The sequence below is a fragment of the Porites lutea genome, chromosome 7 (genome assembly GCF_958299795.1).
Source record: "Porites lutea chromosome 7, jaPorLute2.1, whole genome shotgun sequence".
Lineage (NCBI taxonomy): Eukaryota > Metazoa > Cnidaria > Anthozoa > Scleractinia > Poritidae > Porites > Porites lutea.
Window position 1 is genome coordinate 19,609,262 of NC_133207.1, and position 27,543 is coordinate 19,636,804.

The 27,543-nt window shown below is 40.0% G+C and overlaps 1 protein-coding gene across 1 annotated transcript; it reads left to right on the forward strand.

Moving 5' to 3' along the window:
- The first annotated feature begins 665 nt into the window (after window positions 1–665).
- On the forward strand, window positions 666–26,818 carry LOC140942605 (serine/threonine-protein kinase D3-like). The gene is made up of 18 exons (XM_073391525.1): window positions 666–951; window positions 6,174–6,312; window positions 9,397–9,528; window positions 10,023–10,351; window positions 11,065–11,101; window positions 11,985–12,065; window positions 12,310–12,623; window positions 13,479–13,556; window positions 13,931–14,195; window positions 14,747–14,814; window positions 15,454–15,526; window positions 17,151–17,257; window positions 18,312–18,368; window positions 19,071–19,175; window positions 20,455–20,723; window positions 21,475–21,581; window positions 23,032–23,117; window positions 23,704–26,818. The coding sequence occupies exons 1-18, from the start codon at window positions 820–822 to the stop codon at window positions 23,926–23,928; spliced, it is 2,604 nt and encodes an 867-aa protein (XP_073247626.1). The 5' UTR covers window positions 666–819; the 3' UTR covers window positions 23,929–26,818.
- The last annotated feature ends 725 nt before the right edge of the window (window positions 26,819–27,543 follow it).

The following is a 27,543-nucleotide window of genomic DNA, read 5'->3' on the forward strand; positions in this document are numbered from 1 at the left end:
TATTTTGGAATCCTCCAAAAGTAGCTTTTTAGATAATTATTCATTGATTTTTCTCATTTTATTCAGAGGAGGTTTATTAAAATATAATGGAACGTGTTTTATGTGTAAACGTAAATGCACATATTAATAGACATAGATGGTAGTTTTTTACCCCCCCCCCCCCCCCCCGAGTATTGTTCCATTTTGAGAGCAATTCTGACGTAAATGGTTCGGTTAATGATGCTTGTGGTGACGTCATCAAGAGAGACAAGCAAACCTGCGTCATAAGTTAATTGTTTTAACCTAACGTCCTTTGTCACGGTTTCTGTTAGACGCTACACCCTTCGCAAGAATGACTGAAATACTGAAATCATAAATTTACTGTTTTTATTTCGGCAGAAGAAATTGTGTGCAGGTTAGATTCGAAAAGGGAGTGATCATATATCACGCTACGCACGCTGCACGTGTTCCCACTGCACGTGGAAAATTTATAGTTGACAAAATAAATAGTCAGATTGTTGATTTTTGCGAAGGTAGTTTTTTCCTTTTTGCCAATATTTAATCTCTTCATGTCATTATTTTTCGTCAGAGTGAGTGGAACAAATAAAAAATCCGGAAGTTAATGGCACCGGAAACACGTTTCATGATTTTCGAGCATTTCACTTTTTTGCCGGGCAATATGCACCTGTCACGTGACAATGTTGTCGCCCATATTGTCCGCGAAATATTTTAAGTCAGCGACAGTAGCAACTCTTTGGCCAGCGAAATTTGTCGCCTTTTTACGTTGATTGTGATTGATGTGAACAGAAAGTCCTTTCATGGTTTGTATGTAGAAGAACGATGACTGAGGACGGTCCACGTCGGTCAAGAGGAATAACTTTGCAGTGCGGTCTGGCTCGCGAGACCTACGGTTTTGAAGGGAAAGATCTTAACGCTCTGAAGGAACTGGCATGTTCGTTCCTCGACCAAAAGGTACAAATCGCTAACATGTACTTAGACCAGGTGCTCTCGGTGCCGTGAAATTGTCACTGATTTGAAAATCTCAATCTTATCTTCGTGGTTGGGGTCTCTCGTGGTGTGAGTCTGTCATTTGGAAACGACAATTTGACTGACGATTTGATCTGATCAATCGGCGTTGCATGTTTTTCAAACGTTATTTTTCATTGAGCTTATCTAACCGCCGTTCTTTATATTCAACACCATCCCTTTAAAATTCCCCTGACCGCGAGGGTTATATTTTTTGTTTTAGTTTATTTAACGGATTGTATAGGCATAAGCTTTAAATGACAGCTCGTGTAGGCCACTCTCAGTAAATCATTTTGTATTTATTTGTTATCATCTTAAGGTTGTATGCTACACAATCTTTACCCTACTTCGCGGGCAAGATATCTCAACTCAACCAAACCAGTTCGTGTGGCTGCGAAAGAAGCAACAGGCGGCTATAACATACAAACAATGTCATATATATATTTTCAGTTCATTCAACCAAGGGTACCCAAGCAAGACTTGAGCTTACCATATTGGCAACCAATTTTGCCCGGCAAATTTTTTTTCGAAAACGTGTCCCTTAACGAAGAAGAATGGATCTAGAAATATAATTTACGTCGCTGTCAAGAGTACAAAATCTGCCATTTAAAAACCCATATTGTATATTAAATGTGAGGTGATTGATCTACAATCGAGGCATTAGTTTCGAATGTTGTCAAGATCTTAGATCGTAACGACGCCCAAGCAAGTATCAGCTGTAAAATTGCGTTTGAATATGTAGTTTATTGCCGATTTTTCATGTACATTCCACAGAAGTCGTATTATTGATATTGTCCGACGTTTTTTGCTGGGGAAAAATTTGGAAATGCAGAAGAAAGATAAAAAATCGAGCATCGAGGCAGATATTGCTTTTCGTACTAATTCGAACTTCCTGTTGTAAGAAGGGGCCATTCGGGTGAATATAGATTAGAACAAACCTACTGCATACTGTTCGAAAAATATTTTCTTATTTTCTAATGGATTCGATGCTTAAGGCTATTATAATAAACTCGGGTTATACATTTGTGTTCTCCTAAAAAATGTACAGCGAACGAGTTTTGCTTACTTACTTGTAGCTTCAACTTTAAAATGATGACATGTGCCTTGTGAATGAAGCGTCATGCATATAAAACACGCGATAACGAAAATTAGCTTGCAGCATGTTAAGAATGCATATTTTAGCCTCATCTTAAAAAAATATTGACCAATTTATTTGAATTATCAGTGATTATTTTTTTTATCTTAATTTCTCGCTTACAGTAATGTTCCAAAAGTAATGTTTAAGGGGCAAAGAAGTAAACCAGATGCTAAAATGATGATCAAAATTAGTTAATTTGCGTGATGGTTTAGTGAAAATTAAAGTTTTCACTTTCTCAAAACAGCTGTTTAAATTGAATTTGTTAAATGGTTATTAAGAAGAGCTATATAGTTTATTTGTAAAATTTAACAATTTGTGTTTTTTCCTATTTGTCCATTGCATTGCTACCCACAGTTCTGCCAAATCTGTAGTCAACATGTTTGATAACAGACAAATAAAATATTAATAAGTGGCTAGTATTGTAGTCTATGCTTATCATTTAAGTTATAAGAAAATACCAGATGATGCTGGATATAAGATGTCTGTAAAATGTTTTCTTTAATTCACTTGGTACAATATATCTTAGGCTGTTCCCAGAGAAAATGACTTTGGCCAGTGTCCCGCTGATGCTTCATAAAGCTTGATGACAGGTTTTTTTGGGCATCAGCTTACATTTATATTGGAAACCATTAAAACACAGATAATGTTATAGCATGATTTGTTGCTGTCTTGAGCAACAAATTTCTGAGCTGCATTTTTAACAACGAGTTCTGAGCAGTTGTTTGCAACATAAGTGATAGACCTACGTTGGGTATTTTCCTGTAAAATTAGTTCATGCTCCTGACATCAAGCATTATGCCTCCTGGCATATATTACCCATGATACAGAGCTCTTAAGTCTCACTCATTAAACATTAAACTCATGCAAACCAATCCAATCTTACACTCTCACGCTGATTCAGCCAAATGTTTATTTCTCATGTATTTGAGGTCTCTGAATTGAGAAGTTGATTTTTGGTTAGAAGATTGCTGCTTTAGTTGGGTAGGTAAATAATTTTCAGTCTTCCAGGCTATAATAATTATTTTACTCCTTGTTTTCTGTTTCACACCAATCAGTCAGTTTTATATTGTACATGCTCCTGCTCTTAGTGACAGCATGTACATGTACAGCAAAAAGGTTTGGTGTGATAACATGTTAATATCATTTCTGGATAATTCAAACTGTTACAAAAGTGTTGATATTTGTTGTCTTATAGTAAAACCTGAGATCTAAATACTTTCTTGAAGGCAGCACATTTCCACTCAGAATAAAGGAAAACACGTATTAGCTATTTCAGTCCTCCGAAATTTTCTGAGGATGCGTGCCCCTCAGACCCCCAAGGATGGTGACGACTGCAAAAAAACTCACTCTTTGCCAACAAATTAACCCTTTAAACCCTAACATCAAAATTCAAATTCTCATTGGTTATCCCTATACGTTTTCAATAAAAGTAGTGGGGAGAATTTGTTGAAGTATCAATTAGATTCATCTTGTGTGATCATGTCCGTAATTCTCATGACCACTCTGTTTTACAAAGCATTGATATTACAAGGAGAAATTTGATGCTGATCACTCTTAGGGCTTAAAGGGTTAACGTGAGAGCTCCGCATGATACCAGGGCATTATGCTGAAAATTATGCTTGGCTGGAGACTGTCATTAATGATTTAATGCCTGTTATTATGCTGGAACAAAACGACACCCTTCCACCTCGCCCTCTGCTGATAGGTTTTTTTTACAATGCTTTTGGTTCCCAACTGATGCTTCATTTTTTCCGCTATAATGTTCAGTATTGCTTATCATATACATGTACAGAGGCTTTTTTAATGTTCATTCTAAACAACGAAGTATCCGAGTTAATGTTTTTCATAGACCAAAAGATAATGGTCTAAACAGCTTTATAAGGGTGACATTTGAGTTTTGTTTTAGATTTTGACATTAAGTGCTCATTTTCTCATCAAAAAATGTTTTCAAATTCATTTCCTCTCAAAAAAAAAAACAAACAATTTTTTTGGAAAAATTCCACTCAAAATAAATGCTGGAATAATGCATGATTCTATGGTTCACTAAAATGCTCGAAGAATTGCGAGCATAATGTGCAAAAGCCTATCCTGTGTCCTACACAATCTTTCACTTACTTTCCAAAGAAAATGTCTGGGAAGCCTAGCCATTGAGATAACTGTGCCATGTATTTGTCGCCAAAATGTATTGCACACAAGTGTCTAAAGATCTTCAAAGGTATACAGTTCCTAAAATGTCTGTGCTTTTATTAACATTGTACATTCTCGCTGGTATTGGCTGAAACAAGTTATTGAGTTATTGACTCCTTTTCCATGAATTTAACTATTATTTGGGATGAAGAATATTTAACTATTATTCTTTAAAATCAAGGTGAATAGTGGCAGAATATTTAGTAACCTTTGAAGCGGTAAGGTAAATATTACTAAGGCCACCATTCTATTTTTTGTTGTTTGTCGCAAATGCTGTCAATGATGGCTATGATTGAGGAGAGCGTTGTTTATCTGTAGTGTTTTTTTGCATTGTTTACTTGCTGGCATGTACAATTTTGGAAAAAATATTAGCTAGCTTTCCTTGTTTTCTTCATAAATTAACTTCCCTTTCTAGGCAAAATTCATCTTGCAAGGAAATCCTGAGTTCACAAAATGGTGATTTAAATATTATTAATGTCCTCGCTCTTCTGTTTAGCGATAAAAGTTGTTTCGAGCGTGTAAAAAGTCAGCTATAGTGAATCACTGCGCAATAAATCACCCTCTTTAAACACCATGAAGTTTTTTCTTACCTTCAAAAACATCAGCACTAGGATGTCATTGTATGTTCAAAAACTTCTACCTCTGAAACTTTGGCAAAACCCCCAGTCAGAATGCTTGAATCACCGAGATCACTGATGTTTGTTATATCGAGGTTCTACTGTACATGGGTTTCAGCTCTGCAATACAACATATGATTATGCTAAGCAGTTAAGAGTTTTTTGCCAACATGATGTGTTATTCCTAATGCCCCAGGCATGAAAAATTGTTGGTAATTCTTACAATGTGTGTCGCAGGGCAAATCATTCCTACCATTGCTTTGAAGCCACATCCTTGAAGGTTCGTTTGCTAACAAAGTCTTTTTTTGGCTCTTGGTGGCGACGAGACAAACCTATTGTTAGATCTAAGGTGGTGTGTAGACTTTGACTTGAAATTTATCAGGTCTGAGAATTATTTTGATCATATTGTGTAGATGACTTTGAAATTAGTAAAACAATGATGATCTTGAATTAAAATACAATCCTAAACCTAACCAGTAGCCAATGTTAATTAAACAACTGTCAGTGGCATCATGATGAAGATTATGTAGGCATAATCCAGTATATCCGAAAATCATTGCAAAATAATACAAATGTAATGACTGTAAGTTGTGACCTATGATGAATTTGCAGTGATTTGTTTGACATAAAGGAGACATTTACCAGGTGGTAAATGCAGTTAATTCCTTCTGAGCATCAGATTTTATGTGTAGTTTCATGTGACTTTTGATGACCGTTGTTGTAAACAAACCTGTTCTCTCTCACATACTGTACTTGTACGAACTACAAGTCACTATTTCAAGTTCACATTAACTTATATATTTTCCTTCCCTTTCACTGTTTGAAAATTGAATTGAAATCTGACCCTCAGAAGGTGAATTGAGCAGAACATTTGAGGGGGGTACATGTAGGCTAAATAAAACTGCCCGACATTTTAAAGCTTGATTGTATTTTGTAGTTGCGTGATTCATTCTATGAAAGAACTCTATTATTTTAGCTACATATATAAACAAAAGCTTTTCATGGCTGGAAGTATCTTAATCTATTGTATGCCGGTCTACAAATAAATCTTAGCATTGCTTGGATTGGTCTGAATAACCAGTTATGTAAGAACCTGTTAATTCTTACTTAGGAAAATGCAAGTTGTGGGTAATTATTGTTTTAAATACAGAAAAAACTCATAAAATTTTTACAGTGGGTGATTCTCAATATTTTAATAAGTATTTTTTGGTTTGATTTCATTCCAGTTCCCGGACCACTCGTGTATTGGCATAGCTGATAAAGTCATACTTTTTGTACATAACTACTCCTCAACAAACATCTTGGAAAAGTTAACAAGTGTGGAGCAACTCAATGAAGCATCTGTTATTGAAGTGGTTGTTTCAGGTATGTTCAGATATTATGTTCATGAAAGCCCCATTAACCCTTTAAGCCCCAGTATCCACATACAAATTCTCCAAACTGATCTCTATACACTTCCTTAAAGAATGAGTTGAGAGAATTTGATAAAAGATCAAAGAATTTTCTCTTAGCTGATCATTTAATTAATTCTCATAACCTCATCTCATGATAATCTATGGATATTGTTAGGAGAAAATTGCTGTTGGTCACTACTGGGATTTAAAGGGTTAACACATTCAGTACACAAGAATGTACATGATTGTATAGAGTGGTTTTCGTTTGAGTGTCGTAAAACCAAAACCAAAGTAATTACTCTGGCCAATCACATAGGACACAGACAATACATTGAACCAATCAAAACTCGAAGTAATTACATGTGGCTGACGCAAAGCGCGGGAAAATGCATGCGAGCGCGTCACAATTGGCTTTGGTTTTACTTCTGATTGGATGAAAAGGTGGCGCGAATCTTTTAAGCCAATCGCATCGTGTAGAAAGTGCAAAACCAATTACTTTTCGACACTCAAATGAAAACCGCTCTATGTTTGATTTGATTTCTAATTTGCTTGTATGTTGGATGTCAAGAAAATTTTGAATGTTAGTAATATATCAAATACTGTCATGACCAAAATTGTTTCAATACCAACTTAAGAGTCAATTGGCTGGAATACCACATGAGTCATGGTAGCAGAAGATCAAACAAGAAATCCATATTGTGGGTTCCTGTGGGATATGATCCTGATCAGGATCAGTGATCCAAGACCACTCGGACCATGGTACATCAATGAAGCAATGAATCCTTTTCCAGGGTGGATTTATCCAGGCCATCTGATAGGGTGCGATAAAAAATCAGAAATTGTGCGATATTTTCTGGGTAGATTATGCGATAAGATAGGACTATTATGTGATAAATTATGCAATTTTTTCAGGGCTAATTTACATTGTTTTACCAGGATTCAAATGAGAAAAACCACTTTAATGTTGTTTAACGGACAATTTGAATGTAAAGGAATAATAAAACATCTATTTTAAAACAAAATAGTTAAATTTGTCCGATTATTTTGATCTGGAAAAGAAAAAGGACACTTGCTTAACATTACGTAACGTCGTTACACCGCTGACCACACTGCTTGTCTCTGAGATCAAAATGGCTGCCCAGATACCGCGATCGAAGGTTTCAGATGTCTTGGAAGGCTTTCTTTAGTGGTAAATCACCTTAAATAACATTAAGATTGGGAAAATGTTTAATTAAAGTTAGAATTCATTTTTTACGAATTATGCGATTTCCTCAAATTATGCGATTGGATGCGATTTGAGGTCAATTGTGCGAAATCGCACCATTGCGTAATATCAGATGGCCTGTTTATCAGTTCCTTTCAAATTGATGTGCTGTGAGATCCAAGTAATCTTGGGTCACTGATCCTGATCTGGATCATCTCAATGGAATGCAACCAGAGATTTGAAACTAAGCTGAGTTCTAGCCGGAGGGAGAGGGGGAGAGGAAGGCTATTTGGGGTCAATCTTTGCTGGTTATGCACTGCTGGCTTCTCAGAATCTCTACCCCAGTATTGTCTATTGTGTGGCCAGTTATACACCCCATCTTAGTCACCTTTAGGCAGATGTAATTTAGTTTGCCAGCAAGTCTATTTATGCATCTGCCTTATAAAGCCTAGTACACTGTACATATAGGTCAGTCATCAAAAAAAATTAATGAATTCAAACATTTTTTCAAATTCCTACATTGTAGATTTAAAAAAATTTTCTTAACCCCAAAATCGGGAAAGTGTGATACCCATTCTAGTAACTTTTGTGAAAGTGTAACCCCATTATAGTCAATCCACTCATGAAAATGCGATCCCAGCCCATGCAGCAGCACATCCCTATGAACCTGTTACAGCTGTACTGGGAAGTACCCTCCCTGAGGCTTAGTTTCAGAGGAAAAATGCAGGTGTCAGATACATTGTAGAGAGGCAGTAGCATGTACCTCTCCAGTGGCAGCCCTAACACCTGCCTCTGGTGTCAAAGGGTCTGTGCCTCATGCATTAGACTGTTTAGCCACCAGCGGGCTTGTGGGATGGTTCCCTCCTTCCTTCGACCCTTGCGTGAAAGGCATCAGCCATCAATACAAAAAGTTTGGTGCATGAATCTTCACATAACAGCTGTGACATTTTCTGACATGGCCGTTATGTCACTTAAATGTGTAGTCGCGCTGTTTCAAACTCAATCGCGCATATTTCATCTCTTTCAATAAATTATTCATCAAATGTTGGCATTTTTTCAGGAGCTGAATTCTAACAGGCTGTATTGAAGTTCAGGAAAAGAAAAAGAAAGTCGTTGTTGTGTGTTCACGTCCTCCACAAAACGTGAAATTAGGCATTTTCAGGTCGTAGTCGTACAGTGACGGCAAAGAAATGTACAAAAAAGCGTGATGCACGGGCAGAGTTGTTGTTTTGCCAATTTAAACCTATTGCATTTTTGCCGTTCTCGTTGACGTCGCCGTCGTCGTTGCTTAAGCTCCCTTATGTTAATAATTATCGTGACAGAAGTATTACTTCAAGTATTATGTTAGAGCAATTTTCGTATGACCTTGAAATGAAAACGCGCGAACAAAACAAAAACAACAAACGAACGGAAATGAAGCGATTTTATTGGTTTATCGAACGGACACAAACGCACCTGGCTTTTGGTTGGTAAAGCGAACGCTCGGCTGAAAAAACTTCATGCCCGAAGAACCTTCTAGAAATCAACCGATACTTCGCTTTGACGTCATACTGCAACACTAATGGCCAATCGAACAGTGCCTTCTCCATATTAGGTTTTTCTTCGGTAGGAAAACGAAGAATCCATGTTTTGTTCTTTTCATCCATGGGCTGATAAAACAAATAACAAACGCTTACGGAAACCATTTTTCAAGGTCATACGAAAATCACTCTAATGGTTACCCTCTGTGTTCCCACAGCCCCCTTTCAGTCAGCTACTCCTTGCTTATCTCTTGTTGATAGTTTTAATAGGGCACAATGTGATTTATTGTTATTCTCTGTTGATAATTTTTCCATGCCACTTGTTTTGTAGCAAAAGTTCCCGAGGATGAGACAATCATTCGACCACACCTTCTGACGGTCCACTCCTACAGATCTCCTACATTTTGTGACTTTTGTGGTCAGATGCTTTTTGGCCTTGTAAAACAGGGACTCAAATGTGAAGGTATGAAGGCTACGGTCAAAGTGATTAGACACCTCAGGATCAGGTTTGGCCATCTTACAGCAAACGGCAAACCGCGGTTTGCGATTAGAAGTTTCACGTTGCCCGTCTGCTCCAGCCCATTATTTGGGACTTAAGATTCAAATGGAGGAACTTATGGACAAACTTGAAGATTGAAACGGATTATAATCGTGGTTTTTTGATAACTTGTTAGCCTAACACTTTTTCAAAGTTCAGTTATCTTGTTTGTGACGTTTGGTATAATGCTACGGAGACATTATTTGTGTGACACGAAGCAGTAAATTTGCCATTCACAAGTAATTTCCCAAGTTATATAGCCAAAAAGGCCGCGTAACTGGAATTATAAAAAAAAATGAACTAGACAGTCAGGATACGGCCACTTTAAAGTCTTTGTTGTCAAAACTAAGTGCCTTCTCCAGTTTTTTATTTTCATAATCTGTGCAGTCAACGATGTATGACTTCTGCCTTCGTTACAGGATGTGGCGGTAATTATCACAAGAAATGTGCATACAAAATACCCAATAACTGTTCAGACTCAAGACATCGCGCCAGCTCATCCATAGTAAGTAGTCCTTCGAATGCAAACACCCTTCCGAGGCCGTCATCACAGGTTGTTGACCCTGTTTTACTTCAGCAATCTAACTCGCTAAATGACAGCATGCCATCATTGAAAGAAAGAAGAGCTACATGGAGTGGGCGACCGGTTTGGATTGAGCCAGCGCTCTCAGGAAGAATTCAAGTGCCACACACGTTTGCTATTCATTCATACAAGAGGCCAACGAACTGTCAGATATGCAAGAGACTGGTCAGTGATGTCTCCTGTTCAGTTTTATTCAGGGATAATTTTATCACTAACTTGGGGAACTGCCTTCTTTCATAGGAAACAAAAGAGGAATAGGATAAAATTAGAACTTCCTAGAGCTCTGTTCAGTTCTCCTGCTACTAACTGCGTATACCCAGCAAATTGAAATCTTTGTGAAAGCCATGTAGTTCCTCTTCGTTATAGGCAAATTCTTGATCACAAAGTTTTCCCCTTTCCTAATTGCAACTACATATCATTTTGTAAAGTTACAAAAAGGTCAAGTTCTGAATTTCTAAAGAGCAAAGCATTGCCCCGCCATGAAAATTTCATCAGTTTATGCCTAATTAATTCTTAGTAATATGTGATGTTAAAGCTCAAATTTTGAACTAAGAATGTACAGGTTGTATGGAGTTTTAGACACGTTGCGTCTCAAAAACTTGTTAGTTGTCTGATGGCTTCAAGGTACGGTAAAACGGGCAGCAAAAAACGAACAAAAAAGAAAAAAACTTTGCAACCTTATTTGTTGCAAACCGGGTTCGAAATTTTTTGCTAGAACGCGCTACATCGCTCTTCAACTCGTTTTGCAGCAAAGTTTTAAAACAAGTTGCACGTTTTTTGTTGCCCGCTTTTGCTGTAGCTTAAACAAATGGTGCTCGGAATGTAAGTACAGTTACTTGATCTTCTCAAGGGAAATGCGGTCAATTTTCTTTTTGCAGTTGAGAGGTTTGTTTCGTCAGGGACTTCAGTGCAAAGGTAAAGAATTTTATTGTGAATTGTCACGGAGCAACTTAGGTTCGCCAGTTCTTGGCAGCGACACCACAACAGCAGGTGGCGCCAATTACTGCGGGCCCGTAACAGTCCCTCTTCCCATAAGAGATAGATCACCACACGGGGGAGTACGTCTGCCTCTCTACGAACAGCGTGTGGGTTCTTTAATGTCCTTCAGAGTTTTTACGTGCAGGGGTTGTGAGACGTGAACTACGGTTTATCGTCCTTATCCGAGAAGACTAGAAAGTCTAACCGTTTGCAGATGTCTCTTCAAAGGCAACACTTTCTCCCCAGTTATTTTAAAGACCCTGCGTGTTGGTTCGTCCGGGGTTTGAACTAGCGGTCTCCCGCCCGGCAGACCGATGCTTATCCGTTAACCGGGCGGCGGTTCCGTACCAGCCGTTTTGTTTCCCTTTCAACGTGTAAACGCTCATTTTCTTCAGTGGCGGATTCAGACCTGTAAGTTAGTGGGGTGTAGTTTATTCAGTCACTAAGATAAGAGGGGGAGCTGGCCTCGAAAATATTTTTCTCAGCCGTACAGGCCTCAGTTTGGCCTAAAAATAATGTTGGGGCCCGGGTTCCCCGGGATCCTCTCCGAGATCCGCCACTGCCCTTTTTTGTACCGATCTACAACATTTTTTCGTCACCGGTCGCAAAAAAAAAAGAAAGAAAGAAACAAGGAAAACTCAGGGCTTTTATGTCCCGTGCCCCTTTACCCGTAAGTGCGTTACAAAACCTGTTGGTGTAAACAATCAGATTTTATCTGGAATCGTCATTTGTTTCTTCCGGTACCGTTCCGTCATTTTTAACGAATGAACGGGCCTTGAATATGCTCATGTTAGTGAGTGACTAATTTCCTTTTTTGCAGATTGTAAGTTCAATTGTCATCGGAGATGTGCCGAGAAGGCGCCAAAGAACTGCCGAGGTGAAGTGGCAATGATAGATACAGGTGACTTGAAAATACAATGGGATTTTTGGAAACCTAAAGAGCGTCATTGCCCGAAGTTAATCCTATGTTATATGCACCATCAGTATACCCTTCAGCTGGCGAATGTTTTTCTTTCCTTTTTTTCTTATTGACCAGACACAGCGAGTTATCAGTTACATTCATTTTTTCCTTTATTTTCACTTGTAGTGTCATAAAACCAGTTTTGTATGGCGTTTATATAATTGGTTTTATCTTTGATTCTTAGCCTCGCTATATTCAACTGATTCGAGCACCATTTCAGAAAGTTTCTCTGAAATGGATCTGTCCCATGATATGACCTACGGGGAGCACGATGAGTCAGAATGTGAAGTAGAGTCGGCGAGCCGAAGTAGCCAGGAGGAAATCTGCGAGCCTCCAAGTCCTTCGTCGCCGGACAGCGATCAGCAACAGCTGACTCCGACGATGAGCAATAATATTCCTCTTCAGCGGATTGTTGTATCGGTAAAACACACCAAGAGGAAAGGATCCAAAGTTCTTAAACAGGGTTGGATGGTGCACTTCACTAACAAGGATATGCAGGTGAGCACATAGCCTTCCAAGCTTAAGTAAGGCAGCGTGGCCGACCGGTAAGAGTGCTGGAATTGTAATCCGAGGGCCCCGAGTTTCATCCCCGTCCTAACCGCTGGCTGGATTTGTTCACGGTAGTCCCGAGTTCAACTCTTCCAAGCTTAAGTAAGGCGGCGTGGCCGACCGGTAAGAGTGCTGGAATTGTAATCCGAGGGCCCCGAGTTTCATCCCCGTCCTAACCGCTGGCTGGATTTGTTCCCGTTGGTCCCGAGTTCAACTTCACGGTCACGGTTGTAAGACAACTGGTTTGTCTTTAACCGGGCTGTTGGGATTCTTAAACTTGTTATGGTTTATCCTCAAATGTTTGTTTCTGGCCTAATTTGTGGGCCACCTATTGTGTTACCCCAATAAAGTCAATTTTTTTAGACCTTTGTCACGCGTTCGTAGGGAAGGAACATGTAACTAAGCCTAGCCGGCAAGCAGGCTGCCTCAGGGGCTCTGTGGGCGGGGGAGATGAAAGCTTTCTCCCTCTTTCGCCCCCAGACCCCCCTAAGAGAGCTTGCTCGCAGGCTAGACGAAACCCTAAGAACGCCTGCATGGTTGTCAAAAATTCTCAACCTCCGAAAATGCATTTATTAGGCGAACTCCGTCCGGCTAACAGCCTGAATCCTGCACAAATTTTTAAAAAGGATGTTTTGTAAAATTAAATACAATTTGGCGAAAGCCAAGGTCGAGAATTTAATAAGACAATTAATTTATTCCTTGCCCCTTTATTGGATGCGATATTGGTTCTATTCAATATCCAGCGCCGGCTTATAAAGAAAATGTTATTTTTATTCATTCCGCTTGTTTTTCTTTTTTCTTCAGAGAAGAAGGCATTACTGGAGACTAGACACGAAGTGTTTGACGCTGTTCAAGGACTCGACAAGTAGCAGATATTACAAGGTAACTTAGCTATGGAGGTTCAATGGTTCTTGCCATGATGCGAAAGTTGTCAAAGACGAGATGCAGTGCCGCCGGCTTGAGCTGAAGGGTCGGACAACGGTCGTTTCGATACAAGTCATTTCAATGCAAGCTTGCGAAAAAATTTTAACCACTTTTAGTATAGTTTCAAGTGCAGTTTGTTTTAAGTGTAGTAGCGTAAATACACTGTAGCCTCGAAATAAACTTATAGAGACGAAAAAAGGATGAAGAACTAACCTAGCCGAGTTATCCCCCAAAAGAAAAACGAAGTTATCCCGCAAAAGAAAATATATTCTTAGTGTAATAGGTTTTTTGTAGTTTTGCAGAATTTTCATGTTCTTTTTTCGCTTCTACAGGAGATACAGCTGTCAGAAATTCTTTCAGTTGATTCGAACATCGACCCCCTAGCAACGGATGCCACTCGAGCTCCACACTGTTTTGAGATGAAAACACGTGACATGGTTTACTACGTAGGGCAAGTCGAGGACGAGAACGAAACACCAGACCCTGATAGTGGCATAGGAACAGTAGCGGGGCAAGCCTGGGCCCATGTAACGCGGTCTGCTCTGATGCCAGGTTGCGTGACACCGACAACAAGCAGTGCCCCAGGATCAACAGCTGGTAATTAAACATTAGCCTGTGTAGCAAGCGTTTCCTCGCGAGTTCGTCGAGAAAGTTACTCCCTTAATTAAAATATGAAACGTTTTTAGTATGACAGCCATGACGCAGTCCCTTTAAGTTCACCAGCCAGCACTTTTACAGAAGTTTTTGTTAAGTTTAGCGAAAGGTAAAGCCTATGCTTTTCTAAACAGCCATGGGTGACTAGAAAGAGCTACAGTGATTGTCGACCATTTAAACTGAGCGTATAATATTTTACCATTTTCAAAAACTTAGAGATTGTTCATCTAGCCTTTTTGTCATTTAATGGTATTGTGAGACAGTTAGGTTATTCCCCACAGACCGCCTAAGTTAAAACCTTTTTTGCGTAGCACACCAAAAAAGCCACAGAATTTCCTCTGAACAGTTTTCGTTTGAATTATGAGATAACCCTGGGAACAAGGGTGTCACCCAGGGGTAGGGGATACAAAGTGTCCGTACCGAACCTCTCATTTTGTTTCTCCTAAAACTCAACAACAAGTTGCCAAAGTGTTGTTTATCAATTTTTTTGTTAGCTGTCAATAACACAGATGTTGAGATGGAAGTTACACAAGAAGAAGAGAGACCTAAAGATTCACACACGGTAAGTACACTTTACTTACGTGATAAAATAACTTAACTCACATTGTTGATTAACCACAATCAGATTCACTTAGCAAGGTAACTCTTGTCACGTGATAAGGTAACTGTACTATCGAGGTAAATTAGGTGGTCGGTGAAAAATCAAACCGAGCCCACTTTCTTTCAAAAGACATAATAGGTGTCTATTCCCACGAAGACCTCGATGAGTATTGTGCTTTTAATTAAATTACTCGAACCCTAACCAGCTCGGTCCAACCAATCGGTTTCTCTTGGTAACACTATCTGTATTGCTCGAACAGAAGAAGAGAAGAATTGGGGTGAGATGGAAGAAGAGCGCGTCTCGTTCTTGTCTTGTTTGTTTGTTTTTTGCCTGTTCGTCTAGCTAGCGTCCAGAGAAAAGAAGCTCAAAACAATATTCCTGTTAGCCTGCGAACAGGCTGCCAAGTGGAGCGGGGCGAAAAAGAGCGTAGCCTGGAGGAGAAAAAAGGCACCTTTTTTTCTCCCCCAGGCTACGCTCTTTTTTCCCCGCTCGACTGAAGTACCCATTTTTCACTCAAGTTTATCCTGCAGTTTTTTTTTGCCATCAGTATTGTTTGGGACGTTTTGAAACCAGTTAAACATTGCATTTTTGGTCTTTTAGGATATTAGTCACCTGTATCAAGTATTCCCTGATGAAATTCTTGGATCAGGACAATTTGGAATAGTTTATGGCGGTAAGCTGTCGCTGTATTTCTTCCATTGAAATATATCTATTTCTGAGCTTATTTATCACGTGAATTGTTCAAAGTGGAAATACAGTACTGCGGTTTTACTTGAGTAGCAGTTCAAAGTAGCTAGACTCGGTTCATGATGAATTTAAACTAGCTACTGTAATTTTCAAGGAGCAGTTGAAGCACTCTATTTTTGCCCACTGAAAAGAATCTGAATGAAGTCATTAACTGTAAACCTCAGAGTTTACTATTGACCATAGTTAATAGTTTGGAGTCAGGTTATGAAGCCCGTCAGACTCCTTTGTTCTATGTTTTTGTGTACCTGACGGTGCACAATTGCAACTTTCAATAGCGTTTCTATCATTTTAACCTTACTGACCAATAAACTCTTCGCGTAAATTTATTCAGTCACAATTTGTTAACAGAAAACAAAGGTGAAAGTGAAGAATGATCATCGCAGTAAATTTTCCAATTTAAGCAGTTGGAAAGAAGAAGCTTGAAAAAATCAGGTCCCTGATTTTTTCAGGCTTCTTCTTTCCAATTGCTTAAATTGGAAAATTTGCTGCGATGATCATTCTTCACTTTCATCTACAACCGCAGTTCAAAAATGAATTATTTCATATATACTTCACATCAGAAAGCAAATGATTGTGTACCTTCATGGAGCTTCCAACATAAACTGCAGCACCGTGGTTTTTATCTTTGATGCTTGTTGTGATTCATAAAGCGTCTCCTCTAGTAACTATGTTTTGACTTAATACCACTGCAGTTTACTCAATACCAGTGTAGGGTAACTAGTTAAGTAACAGGGCTGTCAAAAAGTTTTTCAGTAGCAGGCTGATAATGAATAGTAGGCGGCTTTGAAACTCGCACCACAGGCACAAGTTTTTGAGGGCCGAGGCATCTAGGGACATTTTGAAATTTAAAGTCTCGGAAATCGCGTCTCCAGGGGTGTTCAATAAGTATTTTCCACCGCGGACGCCATGATGTTTCGTCGGAATACACGCAAGACTGGCAGCAATGCCGTCGAAATGTCCCAGGCGTTCCACGACGTCGCACGGTTCGAACGTTTCACAGATCTGAAGCTGTTTAAATATGCGTTCAATGTCATTCAAAACTGCGAAACGGATGCTTTACAATTTTATTCGATTGGTGCTTATTTTTTGTAGCAGTTATGACTCACTTATGGTGGAAGGAGATGAAAGTAGCCTGCTAAGGATGGCGAACTAGCCGGCGGTTTTGGCCGGCTATATATCGGCCCTTATTGACAACCCTGCAGTAAGGCCGTTTTATGGTTCATCGATTGATACATCTCCCAGCTGGTACACAAGCAGTGGTTTGTCAATTTTGCAGGCCGTACTGAACTGTATGGCCTGCTAAATTTTGAAATTTTTTTTTTCCCGCGCGCCCGATTAATATCATATCGTAATTATTGTACTAACGGGAAAACAAAATCGGTCTGTAACTTACAGTGCGGACCTCATACTCGGTTAGTAAGAGGTATATACATGTATTTCACAAGTCAGTTTCATATTTATGATTAAAATGTGAATTCTTCTTAGTGACATACAACTAATTTTTTTCATAAATGAAATCTTTGCTAAGATTTATTTTTTGCCTTTTATAGGAGTTCATCGTGAGAGTGGGCGAGATGTGGCTATCAAAGTTATTGATAAACTTCGTTTCCCCACCAAACAGGAAGCTCAATTAAAGAATGAAGTCGCGATTCTCCAGGCTAGTAGCAATTAAGCTGCGATTACACTTCCGGATTTCTACGTTGCTCTTAAATAAATGCCGAGAGACAACTGAAAGTAAAGCGATGGCTAAAATGGCAATGTTTTGCATCCCAGGTCACTCTGTAGCTCGAATGTAGTACATTGAAGGGGCTATTTCAATCTATTTGCTATATTCTTTATAGTTAAAACTGTTTTTCACATCAATTGAGTTAGTAAAATAATGGTCCCGTGTTATTATTTAAGATAATAATTAGGCATCGAAACGTTTCCTGTCGTCTACTGCAACGGATGGCGAGGCCGATGGACATGGATTGAGACTCAAGTTTTAATGCTATGCCTGCAAAAATTATCGAAAAAATTATTATACTTTGTGCCCTCTGACGAATATCGCACTCCGCTTATTGATGTATCTGTGGATGAGTGCCGATGTTCGACAAACTCTTCTTGATTGCGCTTACTTACCTATTCAGTCGGGAGATTTAGCAAAGACAACGCCACGACTGTTTGGACCGCGTGCGCGGATCTTAAAGCCGACTTGACCAATCACGAAGCAGCAAATTGATTACCAGAAGTCGCGTTCAATCCTGATCTAGCAACAAGATCTCCTCTTATCTTGTCGCCTTTTTCGTTTTCTTATTTGACGTTGCGTTGTCTTTACAAAATTTGCCTAATATTAACTTGAGAGATCAGGAACTGTTTGCTCGCTTATTTGTGCCGCCTTTTTAAAGGTTTTTGTCAACCTCTTTCCTAGGCCAGAAGCGCTGTGCGAGTGAGCGCAGGAGGCTTGGCAACGAACGCGATGGCGCGCTCGTTCCAGGCGAATTCACGCGACACGCTTAACGGGTGACGTCATATCCGAACTCGCCAAGGGGAACTGCGAACGAGGCTGCTTTTTTGCGTGAGGTTACCGTACACGGCGTAGTGCTGCTGATTGTGGGTTTGCATTGATGACTGTTACCGGCGCGGAAACCCACGGAATAGCCAAAAAGCTTTGACTAGAAGTGTAGCTTGGGATCGGCATGTCAAGTAACTAGTTTGTATTTATTTTACAGCACGTTAAACATCCCGGTGTTGTGGGCTTAGAGAAAATGTTCGAGACACCTGAAAGAGTAAGTATGTTCAGGAAAACTCATTGTCATACATCACCATACCCAAACACAATGAAACATGAAATTGCATAAAGCAAAGATGAATGCGCCACTTTAGAAGCGACCACGGGACTGGAGCCGAAATTTTGCTCCGCGATTGTTTCTGGGATTGTTACTTGGGAGGCGCTAGTCAGCTATTGGCCAATTTTTTCTCCCTGTCCCCAGTAACAGCCCCAGAGGCCTTTGCGAAAGTGAACTCGTCCCAGTTTCCTTATCGTTCAACCCTCTTAGTCCCAAGAGTGACGAAAATCAATTTTCCCCTAACAATATCCAATCAATTAAGGTTTCTGGAAAACTGCCCACCTACCCCTCCCCTAACCCAACATTTTGCCCTAAGTGAGAAGTAAGTGTTAATGTTGACGTAGGGAAGGGGTAGGTGGGCAGTTTCCCAGAAACCTAAATTGACCCACAATATCAATACATAGTAAAGAGGGAATGATGCAAGAATTAATAAAGTGATCAGCTGACAGAAAATGCTTTGATCTTCAAAACAAATTCTCTCAGCTAATTGTCAAGGAAATATATGGAGATCGGTCTGGAGAATTTGGTTTTTGATACTGGAGCTAAAAGGGGTTAAAAACCACAACAAGTAGACTTCTCAACGATGCATTAGGCGAGAGCTCCTCTAATATTAGCGGTAATCATCTTGTTTGTCTGGTTTAGGTATTTGTCGTTATGGAAAAAATGAAAGGTGACATGTTGGAGCTTATCTTGTCAAGTCCTAAAGGCCGACTAGACGAAAGATTCACAAAATTCCTTATAACTCAGGTACGATAAAAGGCGATAGACTCCCCAGACCAGTCCTATAGTGGTGTGCCTCGATACTATACTGAGACTACCAACCCGATCTGACGCTTAAGGAATTTTCTTTGTCTCGCGCTCATGGCACGACGAGTATCACATTCTTATATATTTCGTCTCACTCTTGATAATGATCATTAGGAAGAAATAGGGAACTTAAGCAACGGCGACGGCTACGAAAACGTCGCTTAAAAAGTGGATTCGCGCTACTTCAAACTTTATGGCACTTATTCCAACTCGTTTAATTCGTCAAATGTTGGCAAATTTTGCTAGGGTTGAATAGTAAGAGACTGTATCAAAAATTAAGGAAAACTGAGATAAAGAGAGTGATTGTCGTGTGTTCCCGTCCTCGACTCAACGTGAAATTAGGCACTTTCACGTTGTAGTCGCGTAGCGACGGCAAAGAAATGTACAAAAAGGGGTGACGCACGTGCAAAGTTGTTGTTTTGCTATTATAAACCAATTGCTCTTCTGCTGTTCTCGTTACCGTCACCGTCGTCGTTGCTTAAGCTCCCTAATGATACGCTGGAACGTAAAAAATATTTGCGTCGAGACATTTCAGCCAAATCACTTGGCTTTCATCACTCGAAAGTTAATTCAAGGTTACATAGCGGTCTTGTGACCTCAGATCGGTCACATGATAGGAGAATTGCATCATGGATGTTTGTCAGTTCTAGCCCTCCATCACCGCTAACAGAGGGACGTGTTCTTTTAATATCCACAGCCTCCTAGATCTTCCTTTTCAGAGTGTTGTCTTCCGCGAGTATAACCTTCACGTTATTAGGTGTGATGGGATGACCTGATGTAGAGCAATGTTCTTGTATTGCAGACGATGTTTTAGGTCATGACGAAATATATCAAGCCAGTGGTGGATCCAGGGGAGGGGCCCGCTGCCCCCCCCCCCCCCCCCGAAGGTCTGGATCCGCCACTGTAAGCATGAGACGCAGTGTTTCATCACAAGATGAAACACGGAGAAGAGAGTTGAAAATACCTTGGCCGCGGAGTATTTTTTACGAACTTCTTCTGGTGATGAAACACTTTGTCGAATGCTTGATATAAGTTCTCCAAACAATTTATTTTAGAAGGAGAAATGAAGAATGCAAAAATGAGCAGTTTTTCATCTGATTTCCAAACACTCATTAAACATGATAATGATGTTCGAATCATCGAAACTTCTTAAGTTTCAAATTTTCTTGCTGACTGCTTCAACAAGCAACTGACCATTGGGTCTTCTTTGGTATTGCAGATTTTAGTAGCTCTGAAAGATCTTCACGCCAGAAACATCGTTCACTGTGACCTAAAGCCCGAGAATGTGTTACTATCTTCAGATACCAATGAATGTGGCTATCCTCAGATTAAACTGTGCGACTTCGGTTTCGCTCGTATAATCGAAGAGAAGTCGTTCCGTCGATCTGTGGTGGGAACACCAGCTTACCTTGCACCCGAGGTCCTGCTTAATAAGGGGTACAATAGATCGCTGGATATGTGGTCGGTTGGTGTCGTCTTGTATGTAAGGTAGGTCTCGATATTACTGTGCCGTGGATTAGTAAAAGTCAAGAGCACAGTTAATCGGAACTCATAGTTGTTATTTCTGAAAATTCTTTTCAAGTCGGTAAAAGTAAGGTGAAGTTAGCCTGCCGACAGCCGCCCCTACCCTTAAACAAAATCGGGGATTTTTTTATGAGAGAAGTAGGGTGGAGATGGGGGCTGTAAAAAGGCTAGGTTGAGTCTGCATTCGAGCCAAGTGGCTCACTAGGCCGGAGCGTAATCCGGTTTTGCAAGTATTAAACGACTAAGGATACTTCAATCCCCTCGGTCGGGTTGCCTGTGCTTGTACTGATAATGATAAATACAGCTGGGTTCACTCTGGGGGTTGAAGTGTCTTGCCCAATGAGTGATGACACAGCACAATGTCCCTGCAAAGTCTAGTGCACTTGGCACTGGTTCAAAGCGCCTCAGATCCTTATATTTGTGGAGGAAGCATGGCCGAGCGGTTAGAGCGCTAAAATTGTAATGCCAAGTCCCCGAGTTCAATTTCCTCCCTGACTGCTAGCTGGATTTGTTCTCAACAGTTCCGAGTTCAACTTTTTAGTCACATCTGTAAATAGCCAACTGGTTTGCCTCTGGCCAGTTGGGATTCTTAACCTTGTGGGCCACAAAGAAAACCTTTGGTTCGCTAGTGAATGTGTTACCGCTTTTCTAGTTAGGGTTTTTAAGTCAGGGTATAGTTACCCTATTTAGAGGTGTTCTTTACTTTTTTCTTCAGTTTAAGTGGTACTTTCCCGTTTAACGAAGAAGAAGATATACAAGATCAGATTCACAATGCTGCCTTCATGTACCCACCGGATCCATGGCAGGAGATTTCAGCTAATGGTTTGTGAAATTATATAGACATCATGAAGCGTCCACTCTCTCGGTCCTAAATCTCTTTTTCTCAGTGTCGCAGTGTCAGTGTTCGTATCGTTATTTAATATTGTTTTGTGCCAGACAGTGATCCCTAACTGCACAGAAAATTTTTTGCTTCCACTTCATTTCGATTACGAAAACTTTTGAACACTGTCCCAGTGCGGCAGTCTTCAAAACTGCTGTCTGGTGGTTGCAATGCACCGTTTCATGGCTAGTCAGCGAGAATGATGCTTTCACAAGCAAAAGCGCATTAATTTAGACGAATGGTAGTTTCCTACGCAGCCCGTAATTTGTGACGCCACGCCACGCTCTTCCTGACAACGGCTGCGCGAGAGATTAAACGAATAGTTCGGGATGTGCGTTCAGTAACTCTCCCCCACCCTTTTTTAGTTTCAGCTCCGTCCTCACACACTCTCTCTTTCATTTTTGTAAAGTGCATCCTATAGAGTTGTGTCTATTGATCTTGGCCGTCGCTTCCCCCCTCCCCCCCCCCCCCCCGATCCATCCACTCCCCCAAATAATCCCATAAGTTATTGCGCGGCTTCTTTCCACCCAGGATTCCACTCTTTTCCAGTATATTATTTGTTCTCTGAATCTTACCCAGGGTTCCCCGGGGTGTCTTGTTCAGTGACTGGTCGTTGGGGAAAAAAGTGGAAGTGGAATCGGGAAGAAAATGATTGGTCATCGTTTTATATTGCTGTTTGGTCTAACACCAAGTGATTTGGTGTTCCAATTGTGTGTTTCACCGGCTAACTGTCACCATTTGCGTCCATGACAAAGTCGCGTTGCCATTAATTCAATTTTATTATACAGTGGAACTCCCTTAAGCGGCCACCCAAGATGTCGTGAATTGCCGGACACTTAAAGGGGCTGTGTCACGGCAGTCCACTTATTTTGTTTAATTTTAACAATTTGTCCCCCTCAGTAGCTATGGAACTTAAAGTAAGCAAAGAAATTACATGTAAATGACAAAATCAGAGATCCGAGACCAACAAATATGTCTCCTGAGCATTATTTTTGAAGTTGCAAGCAGCAGGGATCAACTTTAAAAACTGTTAGGCTGAACAGTTTTCAAAAACCCTAATTTCAATCCGTATCAATCCTCTTCAGTTTTGCCCATCCGTGGCAACTGTTGTTTCTGATATGTTATTTTAACCTTCCTTTAAAGTTTTAAGCGGTTATTTTTATGTTTCTCTTAATTTAACGGGCATTTTGTAATTTCCTAATTTGGCTGACTTTCGTGACACAGCTCCTTTAAGGGAGGTGGTCCTTTTACGATAGGTTCCTACTATAGAGTCATAGTCTTTTATGAGAAACGGTCCCTTAAAATGGTTGTTTCAACTGTCTTGGTACTGACACGTCTTGTATGAATACGAGGTCAGTTCATGTTGCAACAATATCTTCTTTTTCTTTCCAGCTATTGACTTAATTAACAATCTCTTACGGGTCCAACAACGCTGTCGATTCACGTGCGATAAGTCGCTTATTCACGCGTGGCTCCAGGTAAATAACCACCACGTAATTCTCTGTCAATGATTATAATGAACTGTTACTTCAAAGCTTAATGGGCTAAACAATTCTGATTGTTGATCATATGTAGAAATCTGTTCATTGAAAAGTGAACACTTATTAGTTCCTCAATATAGATGTCAATCAAAGGGTTTTTTTGCGTGACGCGGTGTCCGTTTTCGGTAGAAAAGAAAAGGGTACTTTTGGTGTCACTTCTCGTTAAAAATGCACTTTATTTTAGTGCCAATAAGTTTAGCTCGAAAGTACTAATTGGGGACACTATTTTTACGTTCCCTATTGGAGACGGGACCGCCATTTCACGTGGTCATCCGAGCCACACGAAGGTGTAGCCGCGTGCAGTGCAAAGGCAGTACCATCATTTCTCAGTTATTTTAAGACCCAGAGTGTTGGTTCGGTCCCGGAAGTCTAACCCGCGACCTCCCGCTATGCAATCAGGCGCTCTACCATCTGAGCTAATCCTGCTGCGGTTAACTGTTTATGTTGTGCTGGTAACTAACCAGTCATTGAACTGAGTGTTCAATGCAACTTTCTTCTTTGAAATCATCTTATTCTTTTTCAGGACTTCCAGACCTGGCTGGACTTGAGGAGTCTGGAAGGTGTTGTTGGTGAGCGTTACCTTACACACGAAAGCGATGACGCCAGATGGCAAGAGTACAGTGAACAACTCCAAGCGAGTCAACACAGAGAACCAGCGCGGGAAACAACGCGGCCGACCAATAACAGATTTTTCCCGCCAATGTCACCAACAGAACGCAGGCTGCAAACGAGTATAAGCTTTTTGTGAGACAGTGGTGCTCGCATTTTTAATGAATTGGTATTAATGTAAGGGGATTTAAACGTTTTATCGCTCAGGAGACAGGCAACTTTAATGGTGTGATCTAAGCCTTTCGCTGTCAGGGCAAAAATTTAGAACAGCGATGTGGCTTCTACTATTGTTTCAGTGGATGAAATCCTTAAGTGTGAAAGCTAGTGAGCAGACCTTTCCTCTGGTGCTGTTTATTATGCTGTACAAGGTGGTTCTGACTTTTGAGTGTGTGGCTTGAATCCTATTGTGTGACTATTGTGTGGTCATAGATAAAAACATTCTTGTGCAACGAAATGAATCGAAACAATTAATATTTACGGTCTGGCAAAGCCTTATGGCCAGAACTGAAAGCTTGCGTAGAACAGCTTCCCTAAAATCACTTTTGAGCGAAAACGCACGGGGAGCGGGGAGGGTGGGTTGGAATTTTATCTACGCGATTTTATATTTTTCCGTAAATTCACCTAAAAATGTTCGATGTTGTAATTGTAATAATAGGTAATTAATTAATGAATTAATTCCAAAACGCCAAGTTACCCAACAATATTGTATTTTATCAAATTTGTCAGTGAATAATTTTAAGAACAGCAACGTAGTAACAGTCGTAAGTTATTTGTAGTTTTGTCTTTAAAAGAAGATGAGCAATTTCACGTTTTTGTACAGTTGAAGAAGGGTGTAGGAATTTTCCTGACAGTGGAAAACGTATTAATACTAAAGGAACTTTTTGTTCGCCCCATGGAAGGGATTCCAAGACAGTTGGATTCTGGATTCCACGGGGTGGATTCCGGATTCCAGGTACTTTGCAGGTGGAACTTGGATTCCGGATTCCAGTCGTTAATATCATTCCGGATTCCTTAAGATGTATTCTGGTTTGCAAAGCTCAGGATTACGGACTCCACCAGCAAAAATGTCCTGGATTCCGGATTACACTTGCAAAATTTACCGGAATCCGGAATCCGCATTCCCTTACACAGGGCGATTTTATCTACCAGCTCCGATATTGTGCAAGCGTATAGGTTGAGAAAACCTTTTCGACGAACTCGTTTTGACGAGTGTGAACCTCACAAAAACCATATTGACAGAGTGTGGTAAACTAATTTGGTATGTTGGTGCAGTGTATTGTTCAACTAATGTTCCTACGCGAGAAGACTACACGGTCATATGCTTAGCTGTAAATCCTCTGCAATTTGGTCAAACCGGAGGGGGGTTTTAGTACCATAGAATGTGATAAAAGGTCACAAACGTTTTTCTTACTGATGTTATGACAGTAGATGTCTTTATGGTTGTGTTTGGTAATTTTTTTTAATGAAATTACCCATATTGCTATGCGTCGCGAAGGGTTTTCGACATTTGATATACTAAAATTCATACTTGTCTTCGAGGTTTGGGGCCGATAAAACGAACAAAAAAAACCGTCGTGAAGTTAAGGGATAAATAACACATTCGTCTAAGCCTCAGAACTAAGCATAAATTTTAATATAAACTGATCTTTTGAAATAGCTGTATGCGAAGATCATGCCTGCTAACAGAAGAGTCGAAACCGGTTTGTCGAGTAAATACGGCATAACGTTTAGTTAGAGTACCGAGGCGCAATGGTGGGGTCTGGAACTAAGACATAAGGGTTTTTTTAATTCACACCCATCAAGGCAGACCTTTCTTTCAAGAGATTGAAGCCGAATTAAAGCTACAGTAAATTAAGCCACAAAAACGTGCAACCTGTTTTGCAATACTGCTGCAAAACGAGCTAAAAGGCTATCTTGCGCATTTTACCAACCACGATCAAAAATGTCTTGCGACAAATCAAGTTTTTGCAAGTTGCGTGAATACTGAATTCAGGTAAAGTTTAGTTAGAGTACCATCAAATTACGCGGGAGTAACGCTGCAGACGGGAGTTAGGTCAGTTGTTACAAAAAAAGTTTGCCTTGAACCGGTAAAACGCGCTAAGGTAACTACAGATTTTGTAGCAAAAGTAGAACTACTTTCTACCGTCTGCAAGAACTTTTTTCATCCTGATTTGTTGCAAGGTAGGTTTGATTCGAGGGTGGTAAAACGCGCAATATCGCTATCCAACTCGTTTTGTAGCAAAAACAATTCGCACGTTTTTGTTCCCCGTTTTTATACTACTACATGAGGAATTTCTGCAATTTGATTGGCTTAGAGCAGTGGTATTTCAGCTTAATTTGAAATACCTACATGTGAAAATTACAAACCTTTTGTGGATAGTAGTATAAACAAATAATAGCATGATTTGTACGTGACATTTGGCATAAATACCACTTGTGATATTTCAAAATTGTCTCAAATTTCACTCGCCTAACGGCTCGTGAAATTACGTATAACAATTTCGAAATATCACTCGTGGTATTTATGCCAAATATCACTACAAATCATGCTATTACCTATACTAACCGTAGCTTCCTTTTTACGAAGATTTTGAAGCCAAATTAACCTTCGTTTGGCTTCAGAAACCTCTCCCCCATCCTACATCAACCAACTGATTATCCATCTTTGTTAGTCCAACAAAGTTGCGAAATAGTGGCTTAATCGGAGACTTCTGTACACAGCTAAATATATTGTTGTCCTACACGGGTACAATACCTTTTTTTAGATTTTTCGAACTCATTTGATGTAACTATTTCATTTTGTTGGCTTTAATTTTGCGACTCTACGTGTATTTTCTTGCAGAAAGCTTGCAAGTTATTTATTAGTCCAATAACTAAGAACAGTTTTAGAGTAACAAGTAAAAATGGCAACGGCAATTGGCCGGCATTGTTGGTTATGTACAGTGTAATTCCTAACAAGCATGAAGGCTCAAAAAGGCGTTTTTTGGGGGAAAGTGTATCGTTGCAAAATAAAATGTTTCCAATCACTACTTTGTTGAAGCGTTCTTAAGTCCTCACAGCTATGCATAAAAGCAATTTGTAAAAGCTGAAACGTACGTGTTTTTGCATCAATTGAATTCTGAAAAAAAATGGTCTCGTTTTGTTTTTTAAGACAATATTTAGGCATTGAAATTGTTTTCTGTCGTTTGTTGCCACGGATGGCAAGAGTGGAGACGGATTAACACTTGAAAGTTGGGCCAACTTTTTCAAGTTTTACTGCTGAGCCTGCGAACATAACCAATTAAAGAATTATCATTGAGTGTTTCCATGCACTCACGTGGCCAGCATCTATGTAAATTTATTGGAAAAAAAGAAAGCGTTGGCATGAGAAAAGAGTTGAACTCCCAGAGGATTGGTTTAGGACACCAACATGGCCGCCGTTTTGATACCACTATGGCCCCCGTGACGTCATGTGAAAACTCTATTATCTAATGGTTAGGGCTCCCTGATGAATTTGGTTGATATCTTTTTTATAACTCTACAGGAGTATCTCGTGCATTCTGTTAAGGTACTAAGTAGTATGACTTTCTCACATAATTGACTTAAAACAGCATTGATTTCCTGGTGATAGTTCCTTTGACCTTCATCTTAGCCCGCGTAGCAGACGTCGAGAGGGGATAGGGAGAAAAGGGAAAACGAAAAAGGGATTGGGGAGAGAAGGAAGGTCCCTTCCCGTTTCCCCTCTTTTACTCTTTTCTCCCTCCCCCCTTCCCCT